Consider the following 26,217-nt stretch of genomic DNA (forward strand, 5'->3'; position numbering starts at 1 on the left):
TATTTGAAAATTGTTTTCCCAAGGAAATAGTTAAACATAATTCCGAGAAAAAACATAAAAAACCTTGGCTAACTAAAGGAATAAGAATATCTTGCAACCGTAAAAGAGAACTGTATCTAACAGCAAGAGAGAGTACTGACCCCGAAATTTTTCAACATTATAAAAACTATTGTGCGGTACTAAGAAAAGTTATTAAAAAGTCCAGAAGCATGAGTATCATGTCTGAGATCAGTAACTCTGATAATAAAATTAAAGCAATTTGGAATATTATTGAAAGGGAAACAGGGCAACCAAGAGCACAGGAAGACTTTAGTGCCATAAAACTGAATGACAAGTGCACTAACAAACAATCAGAAATTGAAAATATTTTCAATAATCATATTTTTAAATGTTGTGGAGAAAATACGATCTAGATCTTCACTAGAAGAGGCAAGGCTACTAATAGAAGAGGCCATACCTGTGCAGTTTGAAACAACTGTAATTCCACCAACCTCTCCCTCTGAAATCAGTAAAATAATAAACTCACTGGAAAGTAAAAGCTCTCAAGGAATTGATGGCATTTCCAGCAAGGTACTTAAAGCTCGTTCCCCACAGATAAGTAGGATTCTCAGCCACGTATGTAATAGCCTCTTTGGAGCAGGGTGTTTTCCCAGACAGACTGAAATCTGCCATTGTAAAACCATTGTATAAAAATGGGGATACGTCGGATGTCAACAACTACCGCCCAATCTCTCTTCTGACAGCTCTATCAAAAATTTTTGAGAAAGTAATGTATTCAAGAGCAGCCACCCATATTTGCAAAAATAAAGTACTAATAAAATGTCAGTTTGGTTTTCAGACTTTTCAACAGAAAATGCTATATACGCTTTCACTGATCAAATATTAAATGCTCTGAATAACCGGACATCACCCATTGGTATTTTTTGTGATCTCTCAAAGGCCTTTGATTGTGTAAATCATGGAATTCTTTTAGATAAGCTAAATCATTATGGTTTGAGTGGGGCAGTGCACAAATGATTTAATTCATACTTAACTGGAAGAATGCAGAAAGTTGAAATAAGCAGTTCATGTAATGTTAAAACAACAGCTGATTCCTCAGACTGGGGGGCTATCAAGTACAGGGTCCCACAGGGTTCGGTCTTAGGTCCTTTACTGTTCTTGATATACACAGGGTGTATACGTGGACGATGAAAAAAATTTCCTGGATTTTTCCCAGATTTCCCGGTTAAAAACACACTTTTTTCCGGATGAGAATACATTTTTTTCCGTGTTAAGTAACAGTATACATTACCTCGAAACTGTAAAACTTATCAACCCTTTAAATGACTGTGGTTTTATACACCAGCGTAGAATTTCCCGGCACTTTGAAAAACGAAACTCAGAGGAAAAAACACATTTTAGAAAGATGTCTGATGTGCAGCAACATGTACACTGCATATTTTCGTATTCCACTAAACACCGCATGTTATTTTCCAAAGGATTGAAATCGAGACTGCGATGCGCTTTTGTAAGCCAGTTGTAGCTCATGTCAAGTGATCTCGCCAGCCGATGACAGCGGATATTCAGTATTCAGATCATAGGACACGTGATGTAGTCAGCCAAAAACAACATCACTGTAAAGTAGCAGGAACACACAAATAGGAAAAGGTAATGGTTTAAATTAATATACATATATACATAATGTAGCTACAAGAAAAGAAAGGCTTTTACGTTTAATATTGGTCACTAAGATTAATAAGCTGCAAGAGAAGCTAAGCTTTAACACACAATGCTCTTTTGCGCGCGTTACACTTTAAAGATACATCACAAAAATGTGCCAGTAAATTTTTTAACAACAACATAAATGTCCGATCTTCTGGGCTCGAAAATATCCTAAACGGTCGCCCTCAAACATTTGATTTTTGAATGAGAGTCGAATGCTCTGAGATTTAAGAAATTCATCGGACATTCGCGCGCACAGAGTTCATCTTGCGTTAAAGGAAATTTACGTTGAAAGTAACGCTTTCCAAACAACCATTCGCAATATTTTCCCGTGACCTGTTAGAATCGTTTCAGCAGTTGCCACAGCGCGCCAAATAACAGATGCCGCAGCATTTGCACAGCTACGGTGACACAGGAAGCCCGTATGTTCGTACATGTAAAACATTAAAAGATCTTACATTGAGTCATAAAAGAAACAAGACATTAGAGGACACTCCAAGAGCATGGGAATTTTGTGAACTATACTAAAATGCATCATTCGGCTTAAGGTGCACATTCGTATGTCCAGATTCAGATGTAAATTTTCTTTGAGTACCTGTACTGTATTATCTCATGTTTGGTTCTTTATTAAGGCATAATGCCATACGTGCTAGAAGATGAAAATGTGAACTTGAAATGCAGCGAACAGTTGAATCTAGCCAATAGTGTGGAATTAAACGCTTAGTTTCAAATAAATTGACTGCCTCAGAAGAAATTATTAGTAAAAGTCAAATTTCTTTAACAATCGACAAAAATAACTTCATTGTTCTGCAAGGCGATTAACGCTTGACTGTCAGAAAGGTGGAAACAAAATAAAATCTGAAACTAATATTATATTTTAGCCTTCTGTAATTATGTGAATGTAATTTAATTCACTTGATAGCTCACGGCCACAGAAATCCGTTTTGTTTTGATTTGAAGTGAGAGCAATAAACGAAGAGGGAACAGCAAACTCACTTAACGTTAACATAAAGACGGGTCACGTGGAGACTACCATCTCCCACTACAACTCAGAGTGCTCTGTAAATCAGGTCCGGATCGAGGTCAAACCGGGGCGATATTTGATAGTTGCACTCCCCCCTCCCTTGAGCATTCATGCAAGACGCCAAAATTTTAAAAATCAACTTTTCAAAAATATCTTCATTTTGTAGCACACATCTTTCTGAAGAGTCTGATACATAAAACATACATATATTTGAGGGAACGTAAGACATGTTATTTGATCTTAAGTGGGGCAAAGTGCAATGCCACGCCTCTCCACAAAGCATTCTTCCATGGCACATCTCTTGTATTTCGCTCTGTGGAATTCAAACATGTAATATTTTGTAATGGAATGGGTGCCATCAAACTATATTCAAGCCAGTGGAAATTAAAATGTGGTGCCTGTCTTGCTCCCAGTCGACCGGTTTGACACCCTGCTCCTCTTATTGACACCCTGCTCCTCTTATTGACACCCTGCTCCTCTTATTGACACCCTGCTCCTCTTATTGACACCCTGCTCCTCTTATTGACACCCTGCTCCTCTTATTGACACCCTGCTCCTCTTATTGACACCCTGCTCCTCTTATTGACACCCTGCTCCTCTTATTGACACCCTGCTCCTCTTATTGACACCCTGCTCCTCTTATTGACACCCTGCTCCTCTTATTGACACCCTGCTCCTCTTATTGACACCCTGCTCCTCTTATTGACACCCTGCTCCTCTTATTGACACCCTGCTCCTCTTATTGACACCCTGCTCCTCTTATTGACACCCTGCTCCTCTTATTGACACCCTGCTCCTCTTATTGACACCCTGCTCCTCTTATTGACACCCTGCTCCTCTTATTGACACCCTGCTCCTCTTATTGACACCCTGCTCCTCTTATTGACACCCTGCTCCTCTTATTGACACCCTGCTCCTCTTATTGACACCCTGCTCCTCTTATTGACACCCTGCTCCTCTTATTGACACCCTGCTCCTCTTATTGACACCCTGCTCCTCTTATTGACACCCTGCTCCTCTTATTGACACCCTGCTCCTCTTATTGACACCCTGCTCCTCTTATTGACACCCTGCTCCTCTTATTGACACCCTGCTCCTCTTATTGACACCCTGCTCCTCTTATTGACACCCTGCTCCTCTTATTGACACCCTGCTCCTCTTATTGACACCCTGCTCCTCTTATTGACACCCTGCTCCTCTTATTGACACCCTGCTCCTCTTATTGACACCCTGCTCCTCTTATTGACACCCTGCTCCTCTTATTGACACCCTGCTCCTCTTATTGACACCCTGCTCCTCTTATTGACACCCTGCTCCTCTTATTGACACCCTGCTCCTCTTATTGACACCCTGCTCCTCTTATTGACACCCTGCTCCTCTTATTGACACCCTGCTCCTCTTATTGACACCCTGCTCCTCTTATTGACACCCTGCTCCTCTTATTGACACCCTGCTCCTCTTATTGACACCCTGCTCCTCTTATTGACACCCTGCTCCTCTTATTGACACCCTGCTCCTCTTATTGACACCCTGCTCCTCTTATTGACACCCTGCTCCTCTTATTGACACCCTGCTCCTCTTATTGACACCCTGCTCCTCTTATTGACACCCTGCTCCTCTTATTGACACCCTGCTCCTCTTATTGACACCCTGCTCCTCTTATTGACACCCTGCTCCTCTTATTGACACCCTGCTCCTCTTATTGACACCCTGCTCCTCTTATTGACACCCTGCTCCTCTTATTGACACCCTGCTCCTCTTATTGACACCCTGCTCCTCTTATTGACACCCTGCTCCTCTTATTGACACCCTGCTCCTCTTATTGACACCCTGCTCCTCTTATTGACACCCTGCTCCTCTTATTGACACCCTGCTCCTCTTATTGACACCCTGCTCCTCTTATTGACACCCTGCTCCTCTTATTGACACCCTGCTCCTCTTTTAAAAAATCTCTGAATTAATACTGGTTGGGATTATTTGTAACCGGCATAACAAGAACTCTTCAGATAATTTGCAGTCTTTACTGCCTATTAGCTAATAAATTGCCGATTTGTGTGACATAAAATTAAATATAGGATACATAAAACGAGTAAAGACAAGAGACAAGCAAGACAGTACACGTTTCTTCAATCGTTAAGTCCTAGCTTCTTTTCTCTCTAATCTTGCCACAGCTTTATATGGCGTACTTTCCTTTCTGGGAAAGAATCTACTGCCTCATCAAAGTTCGTCAACGTTTTGCTACATGAAAAAACGAAATGTCGTTGTCTAATACTAGAAAAGCTGTTAATACAAATTGTACCCAAGACTGATGTGGTTTCTCGATCTGATTACGTGTATTTTGTCACTGCTATATAAAACGAAATAGGCCTGCCCAATATTGCAGCAGTTGTGACACACACCAAATAAACGAGACTGTTTTGGCGCAAACTGTCATTTTTATAACACGGCGGAATATAATTCACAAAGTACCAATATCAAATGCCTATTAGGCCTACTACAAGCAAAAAGTTTTGTGTTAGGAAATAGTTTCACATTTCATTCATACTCTCTAGCTTCTGAAGCATGAGATCGAAAAGTAGTAGTACTAAATTTTTAAATAAATTTCGAATCGTCATATTCTCCCTAATTTGTGTGAGTCCCCGTTTCTTCTCCTTCCACGTTCTAACAATCTTATCACTAATCTTGTAACTATACCTACCAGTGTCAAAACTTATTCTCTGGCTAATTTCTTCACCGGTTTAGTTATCCCGTTGGATGTTATTAAGTGTTTGTACAATGCGTTTTCCATGCTACTCCTAGAATAGAACATGAGCGGCTGCTAGCCAGGGACTGTATAACTGGCCCTTAGCAGTGTAGTGGTCTGGCCAAAAATTTTCTGTCAAAATTTCATTTTCTTGGACACACGGAGGAGACAATACGCAATCTTTGTTGCCTGTTATTCCTGTTAGTCGTTTTTTTTTTACATTCTGGCTGTCTGAATATATGGAATTCACTAGTAGTTATAACAACGCTGATCATTTGCAAACCCAGTCAACCACATAAACAGCGACTGGCATTCATCCGTTCGACTTTATTCAGCTCAGCTCGTATAGGCCCGTCCTCATTTGTCTGCAGGAAAGTTTATTTCTAGGTGCGACGGGGATTCTCTTGGCAGAGACACCACGTACACTATGCACGCATTCAAAAATCAACTTATGATTCTTTCAGAAATCGACCTAGAATTTGTTCAAAAATGTTCAAAAACCAATTGGGATGCGTTCAAAATCATATGAGAAATCGATATACCGACGTGCGCTGGGTGCTAGGGGCTTTGTGAAACAAGGTCTCCCCCCCCCCCCCCCCCCCCCCCCCCCCCCCTGAAACTATCGCCCCGGGGCAGATAACTCGGTTTGCCCCCACCCCCTAGTTCCGGGATTGTTGCGCATACGTGAATCTGGCAGCTGAAGCGCACCAGTAAAATTTTTCCAGATAGCATCTGGCTGCTTGCTGCTATTGCTTATACAGCTAACTGCCACACTTCTGTAGCGAGCAGCAGGAGTAGGTATTACTCATACGAGACAACCGCACATTCGGATAAGCTCGCTCGCAACCGCTCAAACGAATCTAATGTAAAGTTGTGACGTCACGCCCATCGGAGGCAATTTGTTGTTATGAATCATTGCATAGTCTTCCTAAAGGCTTTGACACATTTTGCTGTTGGCAAACGCTTGTAAGAGCACTGTGTTTTGTTGTTGTATATGGTGAATTTCCTTTGCAACTTAAATTTTATTTTTGTTTCTTTTTCTCTCGCTTGTCTCTTATTGCTGCAGTATTATTCTGCAGTAGCGAGATACAGTAATATTCTTTGTTGGAGTATTGCTTCTTACCAGTCAAAGTTACAAAAATTTAACTGAAAACTAAAACAATGAAAAATTCCTGGAATTCTATAAAATTCCTGGGTTTTTCCCAGTTTTCTCCTGGATGAAAAAATTCCGGGGTTTTTCCTGGATCTCCCGGGTCGTATACACCCTGTATACATTAATGGCTTACCATTCCACATTGATGAAGATGCAAAGTTAGTTCTTTTTGCTGATGATAGAAGTACAGTAATAACATCCAAAAACCAAGGACTAAGTGACTTAATTGTAAATGATGTTTTTCACAAAATTATTAAGTGGTTCTCAGCAAACGGACTCTCTTTAAATTTTGATAAAACACAGTATATACAGTTCTGTACAGTAAATGGCACAACTCCAGTAATAAATATAGACTTTGAACAGAAGTCTGTAGCTAAGGTAGAATTTCCAAAATTTTTAGGTGTGTCCATTGATGAGAGGTTAAACTGGAAGCAACACATTGATGGTCTGCTGAAACGTCTGAGTTCAGCTATGTATGCTATTAGGGTTATTGCAAATTTTTGTGATAAGAATCTCAGTAAATTAGCTAACTATGCCTACTTTCATTCACTTCTTTCGTATGGCATCATAATCTTGGGTAATTCATCATTGAGTAGGAAAGTATTCATTGCTCAAAAATGTGTGATCAGAATAATTGCTGGAGCCCACCCACAGTCATCCTGCAGACATCTATTTAAGAATCTAGGGATCCTCACAGTAACCTCACAGTATATATATTCTCTTATGAAATTTATTGTTAATAATCCAACCCAGTTCAAAAGTAATAGCAGTGTGCATAGCTATAACACCGGGAGAAAGGATGATCTTCACTATGCAGGGTTAAATCTGACTTTGGCACAAAAAGGGGTAAATTATACTGCCACAAAAGTCTTTGGTCACCTACCAAACAGCATCCAAAGCCTGACAGATAGCCAACTAACATTTAAAAATAAATTAAAAGAATTTCTAGATGATAACTTCTCCTACTCATTGGCTGAATTTTTAGATATAAATTAAGGGGGTGGGGGGGGGGGTGGGGGGGAGGAAAAAAAAAAAAGAAAGAAAAAAAAAAACAACAACAACTTAAACATTAGTGTCATGCAATATTTAGTGTAATGTAATATCTTGGACAGACATCATTTATTAACCTGACACATTCCACATCATTACGAAGTGTCGTATTCATGACCTATGGAACAAGTATTAATCTAATCTAATCTCTAATCTAAGTAAAGAAAAAAATCCAGAAATGAAACACTGATACACAACATAACAATGATTGTGCCAATCTATTGACATATTATGGATACACATTTTATAAGTATGCTTTGGTGTATCTTATAAAGGGTTTCGTATATCTACTACATAAAATCTGTAAGGATTTATGCAGTTTTGTGCAATTTTCTAAAGGCTAGTGGTAACAATAATTGCCAGACGTTTTTATACAAAGGAATGGATTTGAAACAATTCTGAAGATAGTTAATGAATGAGTTTAGAAACGCACACAATGTCTAGTGTAACTACAATATGGATGATCAAATTCATACGTATTCTGACATATCAATAGAATTTGAGAACAGGCTACAGGTGTAGGTGAATAGAAGTAATATTTATGCAGCTTATTATCAACATATTTATGGTTTTACCATACCTAAAGACCTTAAAAATGAATTACGTAAGTGGTTACTTTAAAAAATAGCAAAGGAGTTTCTGGATGAAGTTAGCTACATTAAAATCATTACGGAAATTGATATCTTCTTGATTTCCATTGGTAATAAATAAATTATTTACCACTTTACGATAAAAATGAAAACTATAAAGTTAATACAGTAATTTAAAAGTAATGTCTTCCAAACACACAGACGTTATTTCATAGCTATTTCCTTATGACTATAATACTTGTGGTGACATCTTTCTTTTAAGAAAGAAGATATGTGGTGTAGCTTCTGTAAAGTCTTCCTAGCTGAAGAATGATGATCATGATGGTTGCAAACATTATTTAGTTACCTGGTTTGTAATGTAAACTGGATGTTCTGTCGTTGCTTTTTTGCATCTGAACTGATATTGATGTATGCTCCACACTTTCAATGTGGGATGGCAAATTACAGCATAACCGCAAGCTGTGGTATCTGTTGGGCATTGGGTTTTTATTCTGTGTTTTGAAGTCCTGTCTTGGAGAAATGGGGCGCACAACCAATTAAAGAATGCACCTTGACAATTCAGGTCATGTCATGGCAAACAGAAGACTACGAGTCATCTGTTAAATCGTTCTATTCATTCAAATGTCAGATATAGTTCATGTAATATCATGCTGAATGTATGAACATTAACTATATACATGCCGTATTCCTTCATATCAACTAACTGTAACAGAACATGCACTGTAACAGTTCTAAGAAGTAGTATTTTCTATTATTTATTAGAAAGTTGACACCATTCCTCAGCTGACAGATTTCCAGCAGAGGAGCCAAATGCTATGATGATGAAGTCGAGATTGAATTACCTACAAAGTAAAAATCTAATTTGCCGACACAAATGTTCAGAGTTGTAAAAGACAGCACTCTTAGTCTGAACAAATACACACATTTTATAAGCCTCAACACTTCAAGACATAAGCATTACTTATCTGATGCCTAACAAACAAAATATATCATGGTTAACTGACTATAATTCCTATCTCTCAAATAAATTACAGTGGCATTACCCATCTTTGAGAAAGTACCATCAGACAGCACGAGACTGCGGGATGAGCAAAAGGTAAAAATTTTTTACAGAAACATGAATGCAAATTATTATTTATTGATTAGTTGCCATTGTTTCATGCGACACACACACTAGACAATATTTTGGTCTCTGTTCCACCATTATTCTTATTATTAAAATCCACAGTGTCATAAATGCTAAGGCAGGTCATAGATACAGTACCAACAAATGTCAACAGACCACAGGCCGATCAAAAGGTTGAACAGAACTGGAATTTCCTGCACTGTGATGTAAACTGTTTGAACAGTTCAAGTCATCCTCAAACACAGCCCTACTTGAAACAGTGAAAACAGAACTGAAACACAATGAGCTACTTATCATGAAATGTAACAACATATGGCACAACTAATCATCTTCCACACTAGAAAACTATAAAGTTTGTGAAAATTTGTTAGGAGAAATGCATCAAAAATCTAACAGAAAATCATTTACTTCTCACAGAAATTTAATTGAAATATCTAAATTCTGAAACTTCCTGGCAGATTAAAACTGTGTGCCGGACCGAGACTCTAACTCGGGACCCTTGCCTTTCGCGGGCAAGTGCTCTACCAACTGAGCTACCCAAGCACGACTCATGCCCCGTCCTCACAGCTTTACTTCCACCAGTACCTCGCCTCCTACCTTCCAAACTTTACAGAATCTCTCCTGAAAAATTATGTTTATCAAATATTAATAATGCACAACTTGCCTTTCTCTGGAAGCAAAAGTGTAAAAGTTATTTACACCAACATTTTATATTAGACTGTTGGTTAGTGTGGTCATTAGGAAGCATGGCTGTTACCTTGGATTACCATCTACCAGTTAAGTTATTTGGCAGAAAACCCAAAGAGATTCTGGTCATACATAAAGCACACCAATGGCAAGATGCAATCAGTACCTTCACTGTGCAATAACAACGGTGAAGTCATTGATGACAGTGCCACTAAAGCAGAGTTATTAAACACAGTTTTCTCAAACTCCTTCACCAAGGAAGACTAAGTAAATATTCCTGAATTCCAATCAAAAATAACTGCCAAGATGAGAAACATAGAAGCAGATATCCTCGGTATTGCAAAGCAGCTTAAATCACTTAATAAAGACAAGGCTTCCAGTCTAGATTGTATACTAGTCAGGTTCCTCTCAGAGTATGCTAATACAATAGCTCCATATTTAGCAATTATATACAACCGTTCGCTCACAGAAAGATCTATACCTAAAGACTGGAAAATTGCTCAAGTCACACCAATACCCAAAATGGGTAGGAGGAGTAATCCATTGACTTACAGGCCCATATCGCTAACGCCTATTTGCAATAGGGTTTTGGATCGTATACTGTATTCAAACATTATGAAGTACCTTGAAGAAAATGATTTATTGACACACAGTTGGCACGGGTTCAGAACATATCATTCTTGCGTAACACAACTAGCTTTTTATACTCGTGAAGTAATGAGTGCTATCGACAGGGGATGTCAAATTGATTCCATATTTTTAGATTTCCAGAAGACTTTCGACACCGTTCCTCACAAGCGTCTTCTAACCAAACTGGGTGCCTATGGAATATCACCTCAGTTGTGTGACTGGATTCGTGATTTCCTGTCAGGAACGTCACAGTCCGTAGCAATGGACAGAAAGTCATCGAGTAAAACAGAAGTAATATCTGGTGTTCCCAAGCAAGTGTTATAGGCTCTCTATTGTTCCTGATCTATATTATCGACATAGGAGACAATCTGAGTAGCTGTCTTAGATTGTTTGCAGATGATGCTGTCATTTACTATCTTGTAAAGTCATGAGATGACCAAAACAAATTGCAAAATGATTTAGATAAGATATTTGTATGGTATGAAAAGTGGCAATTGACCCTGAATAAAGAAAAGTGTGAAGTTATTCACATGAGTACTAAAAGAAATCCTCTAAATTTCGATTAAGTGATAAGACACACAAATCTGAAGGCTGTAAATTCAACTAAATACTTAGGGATTACAATTACAAATAACCTAAATTGGAATGATCACATAGGTAACATTGTGGGTAGAGCAAACCAAAGACTGCAATTCATTGGCAGAACACTTAGAACGTGCAACAGGTCTACTAAAGAGACTGTTTACACCACACTTGTCTGCCCTATTCTGGAGTACTGCTGTGCAGTGTGGGATCCACATCAAGTAGAACTGACTGATGACATCGAAAAAGTACAAACAAGGGCAGCTCATTTTGTATTATCGCGAAATAGGGGAGATAGTGTCACTGACATGATACGTGAATTGGAGTGGCAATCATTAAAACAAAGGCATTTTTCATTGCGACGGGATTTTCTCCTCTGATTGCAAAAACATTCTGTTGGCACCCACCTACATCGGGAGAAATAATCATCACGATAACATATGATAAGTCAGGGCTCACACAGAAAAATTTAAGTGCTCGTTTTTCCTGCGCACCATTCAAGAGTGGAACGGTAGAGAGACAGATTGAAAGTGGTTCACTGAACCCTCTGCCAGGCACTTTATTGTGAATAGCAGACTAGTCGCATAGATGTAGATGTACCTTGCTTTATTTCTGCAAATTTTTAGTACTTTACATGCTAATTTGTTTATATAAGCTAGAACTAAAAGATAAGTTTATGTAAGGTAGATATCACTTCACACCTATCAACAAGCCGCCAAAGAAAAAGTGTATTGGTTAGAAAAACCCTGTAGCTAAAAGACAACAATATCCGGGCACCTGAATCATGTGAATGGGGGCTTCAACTACACTATGAACATACAACAGCAGCTACAACTAGGGAAAGGGAAACTTCGGAGGAAAGAGAGATGCATGTGCAACGAGACTGATGCATAAAGCAATAACCAAGAATTGTGAATTTACATTTACCTCTATTACTCTAATCATGCTAAACTCTTAACAGGATGGATTGATGTCATATGTAACTACTGTTGGCCAAGGAAATATAAATACGAACCATTAGATATGTGTTGCTCCAATGAGAATGTGAAGCTGGTGCCACTTCATGAGCCTCCAGAGCCACTGCTTTCTTTCTTATGTAGTAGCACAACAGATTCCAAGCATTTTCTGAACAATACCAGGGCATACAATTTGTTTTCAAATCATGTATTTCAGAGTGTCATGTGTAGTGCAAGAAGATGGTTTTATGCCTAATTTTAAGGTACAGTGCCAAATCTGCCACAAAACTGGATGATTTCTCCTCCTTCCAGGTGAAAATCCAAAATTTCTACAAGTTTATTTCATAGGCAATGAAAAATTAGAGGCTGATCAAGAATCTGCTAATATACCAGTCATGCAACAAGACCTTTTTTTTAAATCTGCAAAGACTACTTCATCTGCACAATCACTCGGTATGACTATTTCAAACTGCATTAGACAGAATGCCTACAGATGAGAATAAAGTAGGCATATGTGCTGATAATATTAATAAATATGTGAAATACTTGTTCATTAAGCATATGAATGTGTTTTTGTAGTCAAAATATTTCTTGCAGAAAATTAAGTGTATTGAAATAACAAACAAATATATTTTACAGTTAGGTTTTAGGTACATTATGCATTATGGATGTAAATTTGTAATTTAAAAAGGAATCAAAGTGTAATCTATGATTTAATTGTTTGAAATTGGTGTATATTTGCAAGAGTCAGAACTATAAGGCTAGACCCCAATTTTTATGAATGTCACAGGTGAGGACTTATTCATTTGTCGCATTTAGTTTTCAGTGATTCAAATATGGCCTTTGATTTAAAGCAATTGCATTTTCCCAGGTGGCTTGAATTCGCTATGAGTTTCAACAAGGCCAGGGCCAATCACTTTGGATGGCTGATGTCAAACATCTCAGGCAATACTGGGCACTTCATCTAGTTTTAGAATAAAAACCAACTGTAAACAACTCACTATTATACTATCTGTTTTCTCCATTTGCTATTATCCAAGATAGAAAATAGTGTGCAGTCAGATCATGTAGAGCCTACTTATGTGTTTATCCACACAAATTAAGAGTAAAATATACTAACACACTCACAAAAGGAGAATGCAGGACATTGATTCCAAATGGATTATTCAAGTATTACAGGAATGTAATGGTTCTCTACTGTATATCTAAGGTACACTTTGTACGATTGTTTACACAATGCAGTATTTTATTTTAGTCATTATATCTTAATGAACCACATAGGAATTATAGCTCTATTATGATTTTATCATGACACACCCATTAATAAAAGAAATCAGTTAGAGAATGATAGTATGGATTTCTCATTGATTATAATTATTGTGTTAGACAGGAACATACATAATGGTACCCAATACAAACCATCAGCATAAACAGGCACCACATTAAAAGGGGCCTAAGCAAACATGGTTTGGATACAGAAGTTGTTAAAATATGCCTCAGAATAATATTATGAGAGCAGAGAAACACTGCAGGAGTATAAATCTCAGTTTTCTCTAGTATTTGAAATTACAAAGAGACCACTTGCGAGAGACCACTTGCGTCAAATGCATATGACAATGTTAAGAAGTTAATATTTTGAGATCTAACCTGAAAAGCTGAGTGAGGTAGATCTGCTAGTAAGGTGAGACATGTAACACAACAGCAAAATTAAGCAAGGCTAAAACCAGTTAGTTACAAATTATGACAATATCAACACGACTGTCACACTGCTCACAGAGAAAAAATATTGGACAAAAATATAAAACATCATCTGTGGAGCACAACAGAGTATGGGGTTCAAGCTACTACAGTTTGAAACAGTATCAGAATTGTGATTATTGTGTATGACTGTTTTCAGCCCCTACTGTGAGAAGTGAAATATGGTTAAAGGAAACCATGTCATTAGTTTTGGATTAATAGAAATTTGGGTATTGTTACTGGGAGTATCAAAGATATATGTAACGATGTAGAAAAAGATAGATTGCTACTTACTGTAAAGAAGACAAGTCAAGTTGCAGACAGGCACAATTAAACGACACTAACAAAGCTTTCGGCAACAGCCTTCAGCAGTAAAAAACACACACACACACACACACACACACACCAATCGCACATACACAAGCAAGCACACCTCATGCACACACGACCAACACCTGCATCTCATGCCAGAATACAGAACAGATCGAATCACCAGACTGACATACAAATTTGCAGTCAGAGTGCGTGGGATAACCACAACAGCATGATTTCTTTCAAATTTCATGAACTGTTTATGATGGCCTCTTCATCATCTTAAAGGCATTCTTGAGTAACATCAAATCACTACGTCCAATTTCAAAGTCAACTAATGCTCATGACCATTACAGCACGTATTTGAAGCAACACTGATTTACAGCTTCATGAAGGTGCTACTACCACCATTCTCATGCAAATGGCATGGAATTTGACTAGACATCTTTCAGATGTAAAAGCATGCCTACCAACTTTTGTTTATCTCTCAACTCCTCCTTTGTGTTCTTTTTTTCCATCAGTGTATGTACATAACACCTGTCACAATTCATCTTAACTCACCCGCTCATCTCTTTCTTCAGCAACTCTTTCAGCAAGAGAGATTGCTGCAATTCTTCTTGGTTCAGTTACCACTACAGTACACTCAGATCCATGGCCTTTCTTAATCCAATCATCAAATATGAATTGTGGAACTTGAGTACTTTTCCCACAGCCAGTTTCTCCTCTGATTATGAGAACTCTATTATTTTCCAGGAGTTCTAACAACTGTTCCCTGTACAATATTACTGAAATTTAGTTCACTTTACATTTAAGTAAAAAACTAAGGAAGTAAATATCCAAGTAACATGCAATTCCTATTAATTCAAAATTCATGTTGTGGAGAAATGACGAGCAGGGCATACCTAAACTGGTAAATCGGAAGTTCAGATTTTCTGCTTCCCATCTTCATTCTTCTTTCAAGTCTTCTTTGAAGTTCAGAACTTCTATTTTTGAATACAGTTTCATTTTTAATATTAAAGCTGAAGGTTTGAGTGGCATTACCAATTTCAGTGTCCACAGTATCGGCATCTAGAGTGAAATATTTAGCAGATTGTTAAAAAATAAGGAGCATGATCAGACATAAAAGAGCCTGAAGGCCCTAATCTTGCCTAAATATACAAACAAACAAGGGCAAACTAATTGCTGTAACATTCAACTAACCTTGTGATACTTCTGTGCAACTTTCAGTGGCATCAGCTATTGTATTCTTGACACACTGAAAAACAAGAAGTACAGACGATAGCAAGTGAAATGAAAACAGTTTCTACAAAAAAAAGTCCTTGCTCTAACATATGTCTAAATCTATTTGAAAATTACAGGTGTAAGGAAACCAATAAGAAAGGAAATTTGAAATGTTGGTATTGACTATTGTACTTACTAAACAAGAAAGTAAAAATAGCTCAGAACATCAATGAAGACAGAGAAAGACGGCTGCACTCACCCGATTTGCAAGTCTGCAATCTCTTCTGTCCAAACAGCAACATCTTTTCTGTCTTTTTGATGTCTGATGACTATTATTGGCTTTCTTGTTTAATACATGTGATCTCCCAGCCTTCTTCATTGATGTTTATTGACAGAGGTAATATGGCACAGACAGACTCTAAAAACAAGCAAAGCATAGTGCAAAAAATGGAATTTGACAATGCAAGCAATATAAGACTTCATTTCTTTATAGTAAAAGACAGCACACAAGTGTCAGTCAATTACAGTTAGCACCTCTGTTTTCTAAACACATGGCCATGCCAGAGCAGACAGGGGCTATGAAAGACTGAATACAGGAAAGAACATGGTACAAAAGGAGTCCCAGATCTTTAAGGGTAAAATTATACAGATAGTAACAAATCCTAAACTGAATATGGTGAGAAAAGAAACAAATGGGAGGAAATGAGTATTTAGCTTCGTTTCTTAACAAACAACTTACAGCTTATAACAACTTAAGTTCATAGAGTCATTATTGTTATCAACATTTATGTGATCCATGATCTCATTGTAGGAGATTGCAACTGTCAAAAATTATTTTTTAATAGGAAAAGGACACTGGGATGCATATCCCCCTATAACAGAGCACCCTGGGTTGTGAAAAGTATTGAGACAAGGATTTCTGAACTTTGGTATTTGGCAGTGAGATCATTAGACACTTTTCCACTCTTCACTTATGAATTAACAGTGGAAAGTTTAAGTGCTACAGACAAGTCACACACAAGAATGAAAGACACAAGCTGACCATTCTTTCTGATCCTTACTGATTGTTTCAGATTAAAATGTCTTTGTCAGCCTAACACAAAACATTATGTAATAAAATTTAGTTCTTATGTAACGGAACACTTTCAGCCAAGACATACAATTGCTTGAAATTATCCTTCCCTTTCCATATCTGTTTACTTTTATTTACTTTACCATCTTTCTTTGTGTGGTTCAAGTTTTCGTTTTAGATTACTCTTTTAGGAATTATCCCCGTATTAGACATCAGAATCACCTGTTATTTGCAGTGATATAACAGATTTCATGGAGGATAACTTCCATGAATTAATCCTGCAAAGCCTCATGACAGCAACACAGCACTGCTCTTCTTAATTTTGATGCTTTTTTACAAATCCTTTTGAAGTAATTGAGGTATTTCAGTCAAATCACGAGGTCAAAATAGCTCGATTCTGACAACTAGTTTTACTTAAAAGGCAATGTTTTAATAGCTCAAAAAATGGGTCTGAGCACTATGGGACTTAGCATCTGAGGTCATCAGTCCCCTAGAACTTAGAACTACTTAAACCTAACTAACCTAAGGACATCACACACATCCATGCCCGGGGCAGGATTCGAACCTGCAACCATAGCGGTCGCACGGTTCTAGACTAACGCCTAGAACCGCTCTGCCACACCATCCGGCTTTTAATAGCTATTAATTCTGTAAGACACCGAAAACACACTTAATACCTCTCCTGCACAAAATTCAGTTTCACTTTTGTAAGTAAATGTTTGATATATACAACAATAAAATTGTTTGATTTTTATTTTGGCATTTTCCTTCTGATTTTTGTTTTTTATGTTTTTAGCCCTTTTAGCTCCTTTTAAAGCTGAATCAATATTGTATAAACACTATTTGTATGTAAAAGGAAATGACAATTTGTGACTGTCTACAAATGTCATTCAAAAGTATCTCTATAACTGCCATCAGTATAGCTTAAAATTATATTAAATTTAATTTTATTCATAAGACACAAACTTCTACTGCAGATCTTGTCTGATGGCATGAGAATGGTGTTGCAATCCACCAGAATAAATGAAGCACCATCAAGTGAAGGGGGAGGCAGTTTTGGGAAGTCCAGGCACATCATCACAGATGTAGCACACAAACTGACAGCTACAGATGTGCAGTGTGTATTTTTCAATATGGTGCTGTATTTCTTTTGCCTAATGTGAAGTTCACAACAATGATGCAGCAAGATAGTTCTGTGCAGCCATAAGTTTTTTTGTTTATGCATGAAACCAAATAACCAAAAATTATGCAAAGATTTTGTTTGTTATTTATAAAGTTAAAAACAAAAAATGAACCTGCATTTTGGGGCAACCAAGTAACAGAAAAGAATTATATTCACAGGAGTTGTGGATTTGGGATTGTACATTATGGGCTTTTATTAATGCCAATTCAGAGAAATTGACAGATCTCAACAGGACTGGAGCCATTTTAATTACAATGAAGCCATTGCTAATTTTGACAATTGCTGTCACTTCTCCTAATGCATCTTAAATCTGTTCAAATATAGCTGTTTCATTGCCAAGAACATAATATGGGTCAGCTCAGTTGATATCACATATTACGGGACATTTGTGTCTCCTCATCTTTCAAGTTAGCTTTTCTCCCTTGGTATTACCAGAGAAGTAAATATCTTATGGTTGTATTTTTCCAAGTTGAAAGTGTCCTGGTATTCAAGTAAAACTTCTGGGGGTCTTTTGATACCAGTGTGAGAAAGCCTGATTTATTTCACAATCAACCCCCCCCCCCCTCCACCATGGTGCCACCCTCTCCAATAGGTGCTCTAGCCATAGGAAGTACCTCCTCATAGCACTGGCTGTCTGACATGGCAACCATGGTCAGGAGTGGGGCACACATGGGGAGTTGACAGTGCTGGTACCAACTGTTCAATCCCTGAATCGGGGATGGTTACCTAACAAGCCTCACCACAAACGGATAGTGTTGGGTTTTGGGGCATTATGTATACCAATTCCGCAAACAGTGTTGAGGATGAAATAGTGCTTATAATTGAATGTATGCCATGTTGGTGACCTCCACCATGTAGCCTGCAATACTATTAAATTTAGAAAAATGGAAGGAAAATCTGGTTCTTGGGGACTGTGTGTATATGGACAGAAAACATGTGGGAAAATTTAGGAAAGAAAGAAAGAAAGACAGCATATAACTGGAACCAGAGCCATCATTAAAGAGAGTATGCAGGACTCCTTGAGTCAGTCAGTGTGTGTGTGTGTGTGTGTGTGTGTGTGTGTGTGTGTGTGTGTGTGAGAGAGAGAGAGAGAGAGAGAGAGAGAGAGAGAGAGAGAGAGAGAGAGAGGGGGGGGGGGGATTTCAATTAAGAGAATTACAGCACAGGAACAGAAGAGCACACTTTCCCATGGCACCCATGATGGCCACGCATGTGACACAAAATAGTTGTCTGCCCTTGGGGGAGAGACTGGTTACTTCTGATTCAAATAAACCATCTTGGCATAAGCCTGAAGTGAAACAGGTAAAGGGTTGCTGCTGTGACCAAGATTCAACTGAATGTAGGAAACAACTCAAAAGAAACTTGATGAGTCTGGACTGGCCAATCTGGGGCAGGAACAATGGACAGTAAGACGAACAACAAAGAAATCTACAAATGAGATAGCACTACAGATAAATCAAGTCCAACCGGTAATCAAAAGAGAGAAACACTGAGAAGTAACAAAAACAGAGACCCAGAACCAACAGTACTTTGCACCAATGAAGTGAATACAGCATTAAGTCCCATCTTGTTGCACAGCGGAACCTACAAGGTGGCTGTGACTACCAATTGGTTGGCAGAATGGCGTGCTGTGCCACAACAAGGTGGTGCTGGTCCTAGCAGCCAACATCCAATTCCATGCCCTCCAGTCAGCAGCCACGATACCAGATGCTCTCATATCTTCATATCTGAAGGCACCCAATGAGTTTCCCGACTACCATAAGAGGCCGGAGACAAGCACTTTTTTTAACTGGTCCAATCACCCCATGCTGATTAAGCCCAAGTTTCTGCTTAACAGCTGTCTGTAAGGAGACTGAAATGGGCATTATCTGGCAGATGCAAGGTATCTCATCAGGCTGCAAGGAGATATGAGCCTGTTCACAACTGTGAGGTTTCTAATTAACCTGTAAGCACTGGGATTACCTGAGGAACTACTGCCAATTCAAGTGGTTAGATAATACCATACCAGTGAGTTGGGGAATGTGAGCAAACCACCCATCACACAAGGACTGTCACAGTAGGAAGGGATGGTTTGCCACCAGTAGGGGAAAAAGCAAATATGCGGTACATGACAATTCAATTCCTGCATAACAAACTTTGATGTAACAATGGAAATAGCATAGAAATTCGGTGGGAAAAAAAACACCACTAAATTAGATAAAGGACCACACTAAATTAGGCAAAAACAAGACCAAATTTGACAAAAAACAACAAATTAGGCAAAAACATGGAATTTGGTAAAACATGCAATTTAGCAAGAATATAAAATTTGTCAAAAAATACCAAATTTTGCAAAAGCAAAGAATTTGGGGAAAATCCTCAAATCTGGCAAAGATGTACAATTTGTCAAAAAACAACAAATTATAGAAAAGACCAACGAATTTAGCAAAAAAATAGCAGCGATTTTATCTGTAAAATGGAACAATTTTTTTTCTGTCCCTACACATAACATTTCTTCAAAATGCTTTACCTTAATAAGCAATAAGTGCCTCCAAAAAAAAAAAAAAAAAAAAAAAAAAAAAAAAAAAAAAAAAAAAAAACCCAACAACAACAAGATTGTAACTGTACCTGAAAGTAAGTGTGAAGGGTATTTAACTGTCGTTCAAACTCAGATGGCAAAGCAACAAGAGGTGGAGGTGGCATCTCCATTCTTCTTTCAATACAGGGAGTTCCATCTTTCAGCAGTCGTCCCTGTGCAGTAAGCCAATTAAGAGCATACAGCGCAGCAATTTTAGCAGCTTGAGATTTGGTATGTCCTTCTCCAGAAAACACTGCATGGGAGGGCCACCGTAAATTGTATGAACACTGCCACGAGTCCTTCATGCGACTGTAACTGGGGATTGCACAATAAGCATCACTGTGTAAGTGGTGCGCCACTTCCGCAAATACATTATGAAGAGTAGCTTTTGGTTGTGGGAAACGCCTAGCAACCATTTCTAACACTGCAAACAAAACACGAAAACATCAATTTTCACTTGAATTTTCATTCCTTAAAATTGTTTGAATGTTATTTATTATATTTAAGTAATCCATCAAGTAAGAGTACAACAGTGTGCAATAAAAGGCCACTTACCTGCCTTACAGACAGATGTCTCCGACTTACGTGATGGGTTAATGTTTCTGTCCACCAATATTTTTTCATTTTTCAGCTGTGTAATAGAAACTTCTGATGTTTTACTTTTCTTATTCTTGGAAGCCAAAATTTTATCATCTAATGTATAAAGTGACATGATTTTTTGTACTGGTTGGAGGTTCCCATCTTCACCTATTATATTTTTTTGTTTCAATAAACTCAGAGCTAATTGGGCAGCTTCATGTTGAGCCTGACTTTTTGAATTTCCTCTTCCCACTGTTCTGTAAATTAAAAACCATTTGAAATGGTATATTTACAATACATATTCAAAAAATGAAATGGTTCAATACCTCAACTGCTTCAAGCAAACTAATAAGAATAAATGTTGTAGGGAAGTTCTGGTAGAATGTAAATACTTCTGGATTAAAGGAGACTATTCACTGAAAAGCAGAAGCATTGAGCCATTGATAGATACCACAAAAGGAAAGAAAACATGCTAGCTTTCGGGGCGAGAGAGATGCACGGGAGAGTGTGGGGACAAAGGTTACCAGAGATTTAAGCCAGGGCAATTACAGGACTGAAGGATGGATGTGATGTACACATAACTCCTATATGGTAGTGGAATGAAGGATCTAGATGGTTCGGACTGTGAAGAAGTTGAAAGTTGCCACTGGGTGATCAACTTTGTTCTTGGCAACAGTTTGGCAGCGACCATTTGTCCTAGTGGAAAGCTTATTCATAATCATATGGACATAAAAAACTGCGGTCTTTGCAGTGGAGATGGTATATGGCATAATTGCTTTCACAAGTGGCTCAGCCTCTGACGCAGTAGGATAAGCCTGTGACAGGATGGGAGTAGGAAGTGCTGGCCGGGTGGATTGGGCAGGTCTTGCACCTTGGTCTTTCACAGGAGAATGGTCTCTGTAATATGAGGTTGGGAGTGGCGGTAGCACAGGGAAGGACTGGGATGTTGCAGAAGTCGCGTGGGCAATGGAACACCATTTCAGGAGAGGTAGGATGGGTATTTGATAGGTTGTATGTTATTTTAGGGCATGATGAGATGTAATCTAAGCTCTGATGAATATGATTCAGCTGTCCGAGTTCAGGGTGATGCTGGGTGACGATGGGAGCATTCGTGAGTAACCAGTTTTTGGAAGTGATGAGAGGATTGGAGATGTGTGAAGATATGGTATGGGAAATCTGTTTGTTGACTAGGTTTGGGGGTAATGCCTGTCTGTTAAGGTCTTTGCGAGACATTCCGCACACTGGGTAAGCGAGTTCTCATCATTGCAGATACATTATCCACGGGGGGTTAGGCTGTATGGAAGAGATTTTTTGGTGTGGGAGGGATGGTAGCTGTCTAAATGCAGATACGGTTGGTGGTTAGTGAATTTAATGTGGACACAGGTGAGAATGGAGTCATCAGAGAGGTAGTCAATGTAGAGGAAGGTGGCACACTGGGTTGATGAGGGCTAACTGAAGCAGACAAGAGAGGGCGGTCTAAAGATTCTGAAGGAATGAGGATAGAGTGTCTCGACCCTCAATCCACATCATGATATCAACGAACCTGAACCAGATTAGGGGTTGGGAGTTCTGGGAGGATAGGTAAGTTCCCTCTAGATGGCCCATAAACTGTTGGCTTAGGAAGGTGTCTGTGGCTGTGCCGGGGTTTAGTCTGCATACCCTTTCTTTAAACGGCAATAGCTGTGTGTCAGGATATAGTTGATAAGACCTGTAAGGTATATGTTTAAGTCATTCAGACTCCAAACCCACTATCTCATTCCTTTTATACCTTGCCAACTGCTACATGATAACTATTTTTCCTTTGAAGGAAAGCTATACAAACAAATTTGTGGCACTGAGAAGGGCACCTGTGTGACACCCTCTGTGCCAAACTATAAGCCATCTACTGGAAACCTTCATAGCCCCCCCAAAACTACCAACCTCTCATCTGGTTAAGATTCATTAGTGATATCATGATCTGAACTCAGGGCCAAGACAACCTATCCTCATTCCTTCACTACCTCAAGACCTTCTCTCCCAACATGCAACCTTCGTGGGTGCTGATGTCCATCTCTTTCCAAACAGATTTCCCATGCCATATCCTTCACTCCCCCTCCCCCCTTTACAATCGGCTACTAAGGAGTGCTCCTCCCTCCCTTCTGTTAAGAACCAGTATCATCCTGAACTGGGATAGTTGAACCATATCCTTTGTCAGGGCTTCGATTATCTCTCATCATATCCTGAAATGGGGGACATCCTACCCAAGACCCTTCCCAACCCTCCTAAAGCAGTGTTCCATCATCCACCTACAAAACTCCCTGGTCCATTTCTACACCACTCCCACTCCCAACCCCTTGCTACGGGGATCATATCCCTGTGGAAGACACAGGTGCAAGACCTACATAACCCACCCACTTAGCACTTCCAATTCCAGTCCTGTCACTGGCTTATCCTACACCATCAGAGGTCAGGTCACCTGTGGAAACACCCATCTCATATATCAACTCAGCTGCAAACACTGCACAGCTTTTTGTGTCAATACGGACCAGCTGTCCACTAGGATAAATTGCCATCACCAAACAGTTGCCAAGAACAAAGATGACCACCTGGTGACAAAACATGTTCAATTTCAATGGTTCGTTCACAACCTGGGCCATCTGAATCCTTCCCTCCACCACCAGCTTCTCTAAACAATACAGAGGGAAGAACAGTTTCCCCTTCCTCTGTCCTGTTCTGCTTCCCAACTCTCACCTTCAGTGTGCACCTTTCACCAATGCCTCTGGCACCTGTGCATCACTTGCCTAGCCCTTGCACCTGCCACCTTTCCCGCCCACACACTTTCCTAGTCAGCAAGTTAGCTGCCTCCCTCTGAGCTGCCAGTCACCCAACCCATGCTCTCTCCCTGCCTCCTGTCTCCCTCTCCCGTTACCCACTGCACCCAAGACAAGTGCCCCCCTCCCCCCTCCACCCACCATAAGTTACAACTTATCCCACCTAAAAATAGGCGGGCCATGGAGTAATTATCCTAATGGGACAGAAATCAGTAGATAGGATGTATACATACAGACACACAAATGACTAAAATTTCAGAAAAATTGGATCATTTATTCAAGAGAAAGAGCTTGTTGCTCTTCATGACAAGCCATCTGGGCTTATATTTCATGAAGATAATGCCCACCCTGTAATACCACAACCCTTTAGGATCCTACATCCTTTTACTAGTCTCATCCCCACTCTTCAGAATAGGGCATATGTGTAATATCAGTATGCTGCTTTAATTTTGTCTTTTCAGATTATCTGGATTCGAATACACTGAAGATTTTCTATTGCAGTAAATTAATAATTTGCATTAATTTAATCTATTGTTTTGACATTGTTTACATTGGGTTTCACCAATATGCAGATTGAAGGGAATATGTTCGGTTAAAAGCTCATGTATCATCACAACTTTTACATTATACAAACTTCAGGCACATGGTAGGAATAAAATTGCTATTGCAATTATCGAGTAATTAATGATTAAAGTTCCAATGTTTCTAGTCATCGAAAGACAGCTATTTTTATGTTTTCAAACTAAGAAACAAATTGTATCCATAATAGAAATATGACATGATAATTTTTCTGTCAGAATTAAGCATACTAATGTTTTAATTGGTGTTAGTTAATGGAATTGTAATTATGACTATACAGAAATGTAAAGTTATACTCATAGAAAAAAACTTGTAATTTATACTCTTAATAGAAACAGATTCTTTCTGGTCTTTGTATGAAATTATTCACTTTTAGTTCACGTAACATTCTGTGTAATTTGAGATGATGTATGTAAAAGTTTTAATTGTTATACCTAAAAATTTAATATGTAGCAATGCCAGGAATTGTTTAAAATCATACAATAGAGGCATATTGTACGCTGCCATATCTCAGTTGGAGTTCAGTTTGATGTTAGTCAATTTTGCATGTAGGGTGTTCGCTGCCGAACATCTAGTGTGCAAAATAAGACTCGTTGTGAACACAATTTCCTGGAGCTTATTTCTACCACTGCACGATTCCTGAGTGGCAATTCAGTACCATCCAGATGAACCTATGGCAGGCATTAAGCAGCAGCACCCCAAATTACCCAAGATACGTATAATTTATTTGGTGGAGGATATCCGTAATATGATGTGCTATTTGGTTTTCTTGTGTTAAGCAACAATACACATCCCAAAGTTCACCACACAAAAATCGTTTTTCGCTATGTTATCTTACAACCCACAGTTTCTACTGCTTGTCTCTGTGCTCACCAAACCCTACCTTGGCCAGCAAGGTTGCTTGATCTCTCCCCAATTCCGAACATTTGGAGCAATAAGGATGGGGCTCTCCAACTAGCTCGGGATTTTAATGATCTAAAGTGAGAGACAGACAGAATTATCAAAATATCCCTCAGGACATTGAACAACTCTGTTGATCACTGCCAAGCCAAATAAATGCAATGGACTGCTACTTAGGTAGCAAAATAACAGCAGATGGAAGGAGCAAAAGTGACATTAAAAACAGAATACAACTTGCCAAAATAGCATTCAATGGAAAAAGAAACTTACTGACGAGTAGAAATGTTAGTTTAGACGTAAGAAAGAGAGTCATGAAAACCTATGTGTGGAGTACAGCCCTTTACGGATGTGAAACTTGGACTTGTGGAAAAGAAGAAAAGAGAAGATTAGAGGCATTCGAAATGTGGTGCTACCGGAGAATGGAAAAAATCAGCTGGCGAGACAAGGCTACAAACGAAGATGTCCTCAGAAGAGTGAAAGAAAACAGATCTCTTTGGCGAAATATACAGAAAAGAAGAATAACCTTCATAGGTCACATTTTACGGCATAACAATTTCATTAAGAGAATATTAGAAGGAATCATTGAAGGAAGAACTCGCCGAGGACGACCTAGATTAACCTACATTCAACAAGTAATAAATGACATCGGGTGCCAGACCTATGCAGATATGAAGAAGAAAGTTGACAAAAGAACGGAATGGCGTGCTGCTGCCAACCAACCTGTGGGTTGATAACCGAAGAAGAAGAAGACTGCAAGTGGACTAACTCATTATTGACTTCCTCTATTTTTGAAGCTCTTTCTCTTCAATAAATCATCCATTTTTTGGAAATAATAATCATTTGTTTGTACATGTACATCACATCTATCACATCTACAGATTTCAGTCCCATTCGAATAATCTCTTAGTGGTCTTTTTCTTTTCTTTTCTTCTCTCTCTCTCTCTCTCTCTCTCTCTCTCTCTCTCTCTCTCTCTCTCTCTCGGAGTGCCTTTAAAGAATAAAGGTATAGTTTAATTATCCTATGG

General features: G+C 38.7%; 1 protein-coding gene across 2 annotated transcripts in view; it reads right to left on the reverse strand.

Moving 5' to 3' along the window:
- Nucleotides 1–26,217, reverse strand: part of LOC126191346 (ATP-dependent RNA helicase DHX30-like) — a 303,809-nt gene that overhangs the window by 215,277 nt on the left and 62,315 nt on the right. Inside the window, exons 3-7 of one of the 2 annotated variants that reach the window (XM_049932185.1) lie at nucleotides 20,880–21,160; nucleotides 20,375–20,748; nucleotides 15,492–15,546; nucleotides 15,194–15,359; nucleotides 14,853–15,063 (exon numbers count right to left, since the gene is read on the reverse strand). In XM_049932185.1, the coding sequence (XP_049788142.1) occupies nucleotides 14,853–15,063; nucleotides 15,194–15,359; nucleotides 15,492–15,546; nucleotides 20,375–20,748; nucleotides 20,880–21,160 (1,087 nt within the window). Of the gene's footprint in view, nucleotides 1–14,852; nucleotides 15,064–15,193; nucleotides 15,360–15,491; nucleotides 15,547–15,771; nucleotides 15,931–20,374; nucleotides 20,749–20,879; nucleotides 21,161–26,217 lie in introns of those variants that run through there. The other variant, XM_049932186.1, reaches the window with a different exon arrangement.

Source organism: Schistocerca cancellata, chromosome 6 (assembly GCF_023864275.1).
Source record: "Schistocerca cancellata isolate TAMUIC-IGC-003103 chromosome 6, iqSchCanc2.1, whole genome shotgun sequence".
Taxonomy (NCBI): domain Eukaryota; kingdom Metazoa; phylum Arthropoda; class Insecta; order Orthoptera; family Acrididae; genus Schistocerca; species Schistocerca cancellata.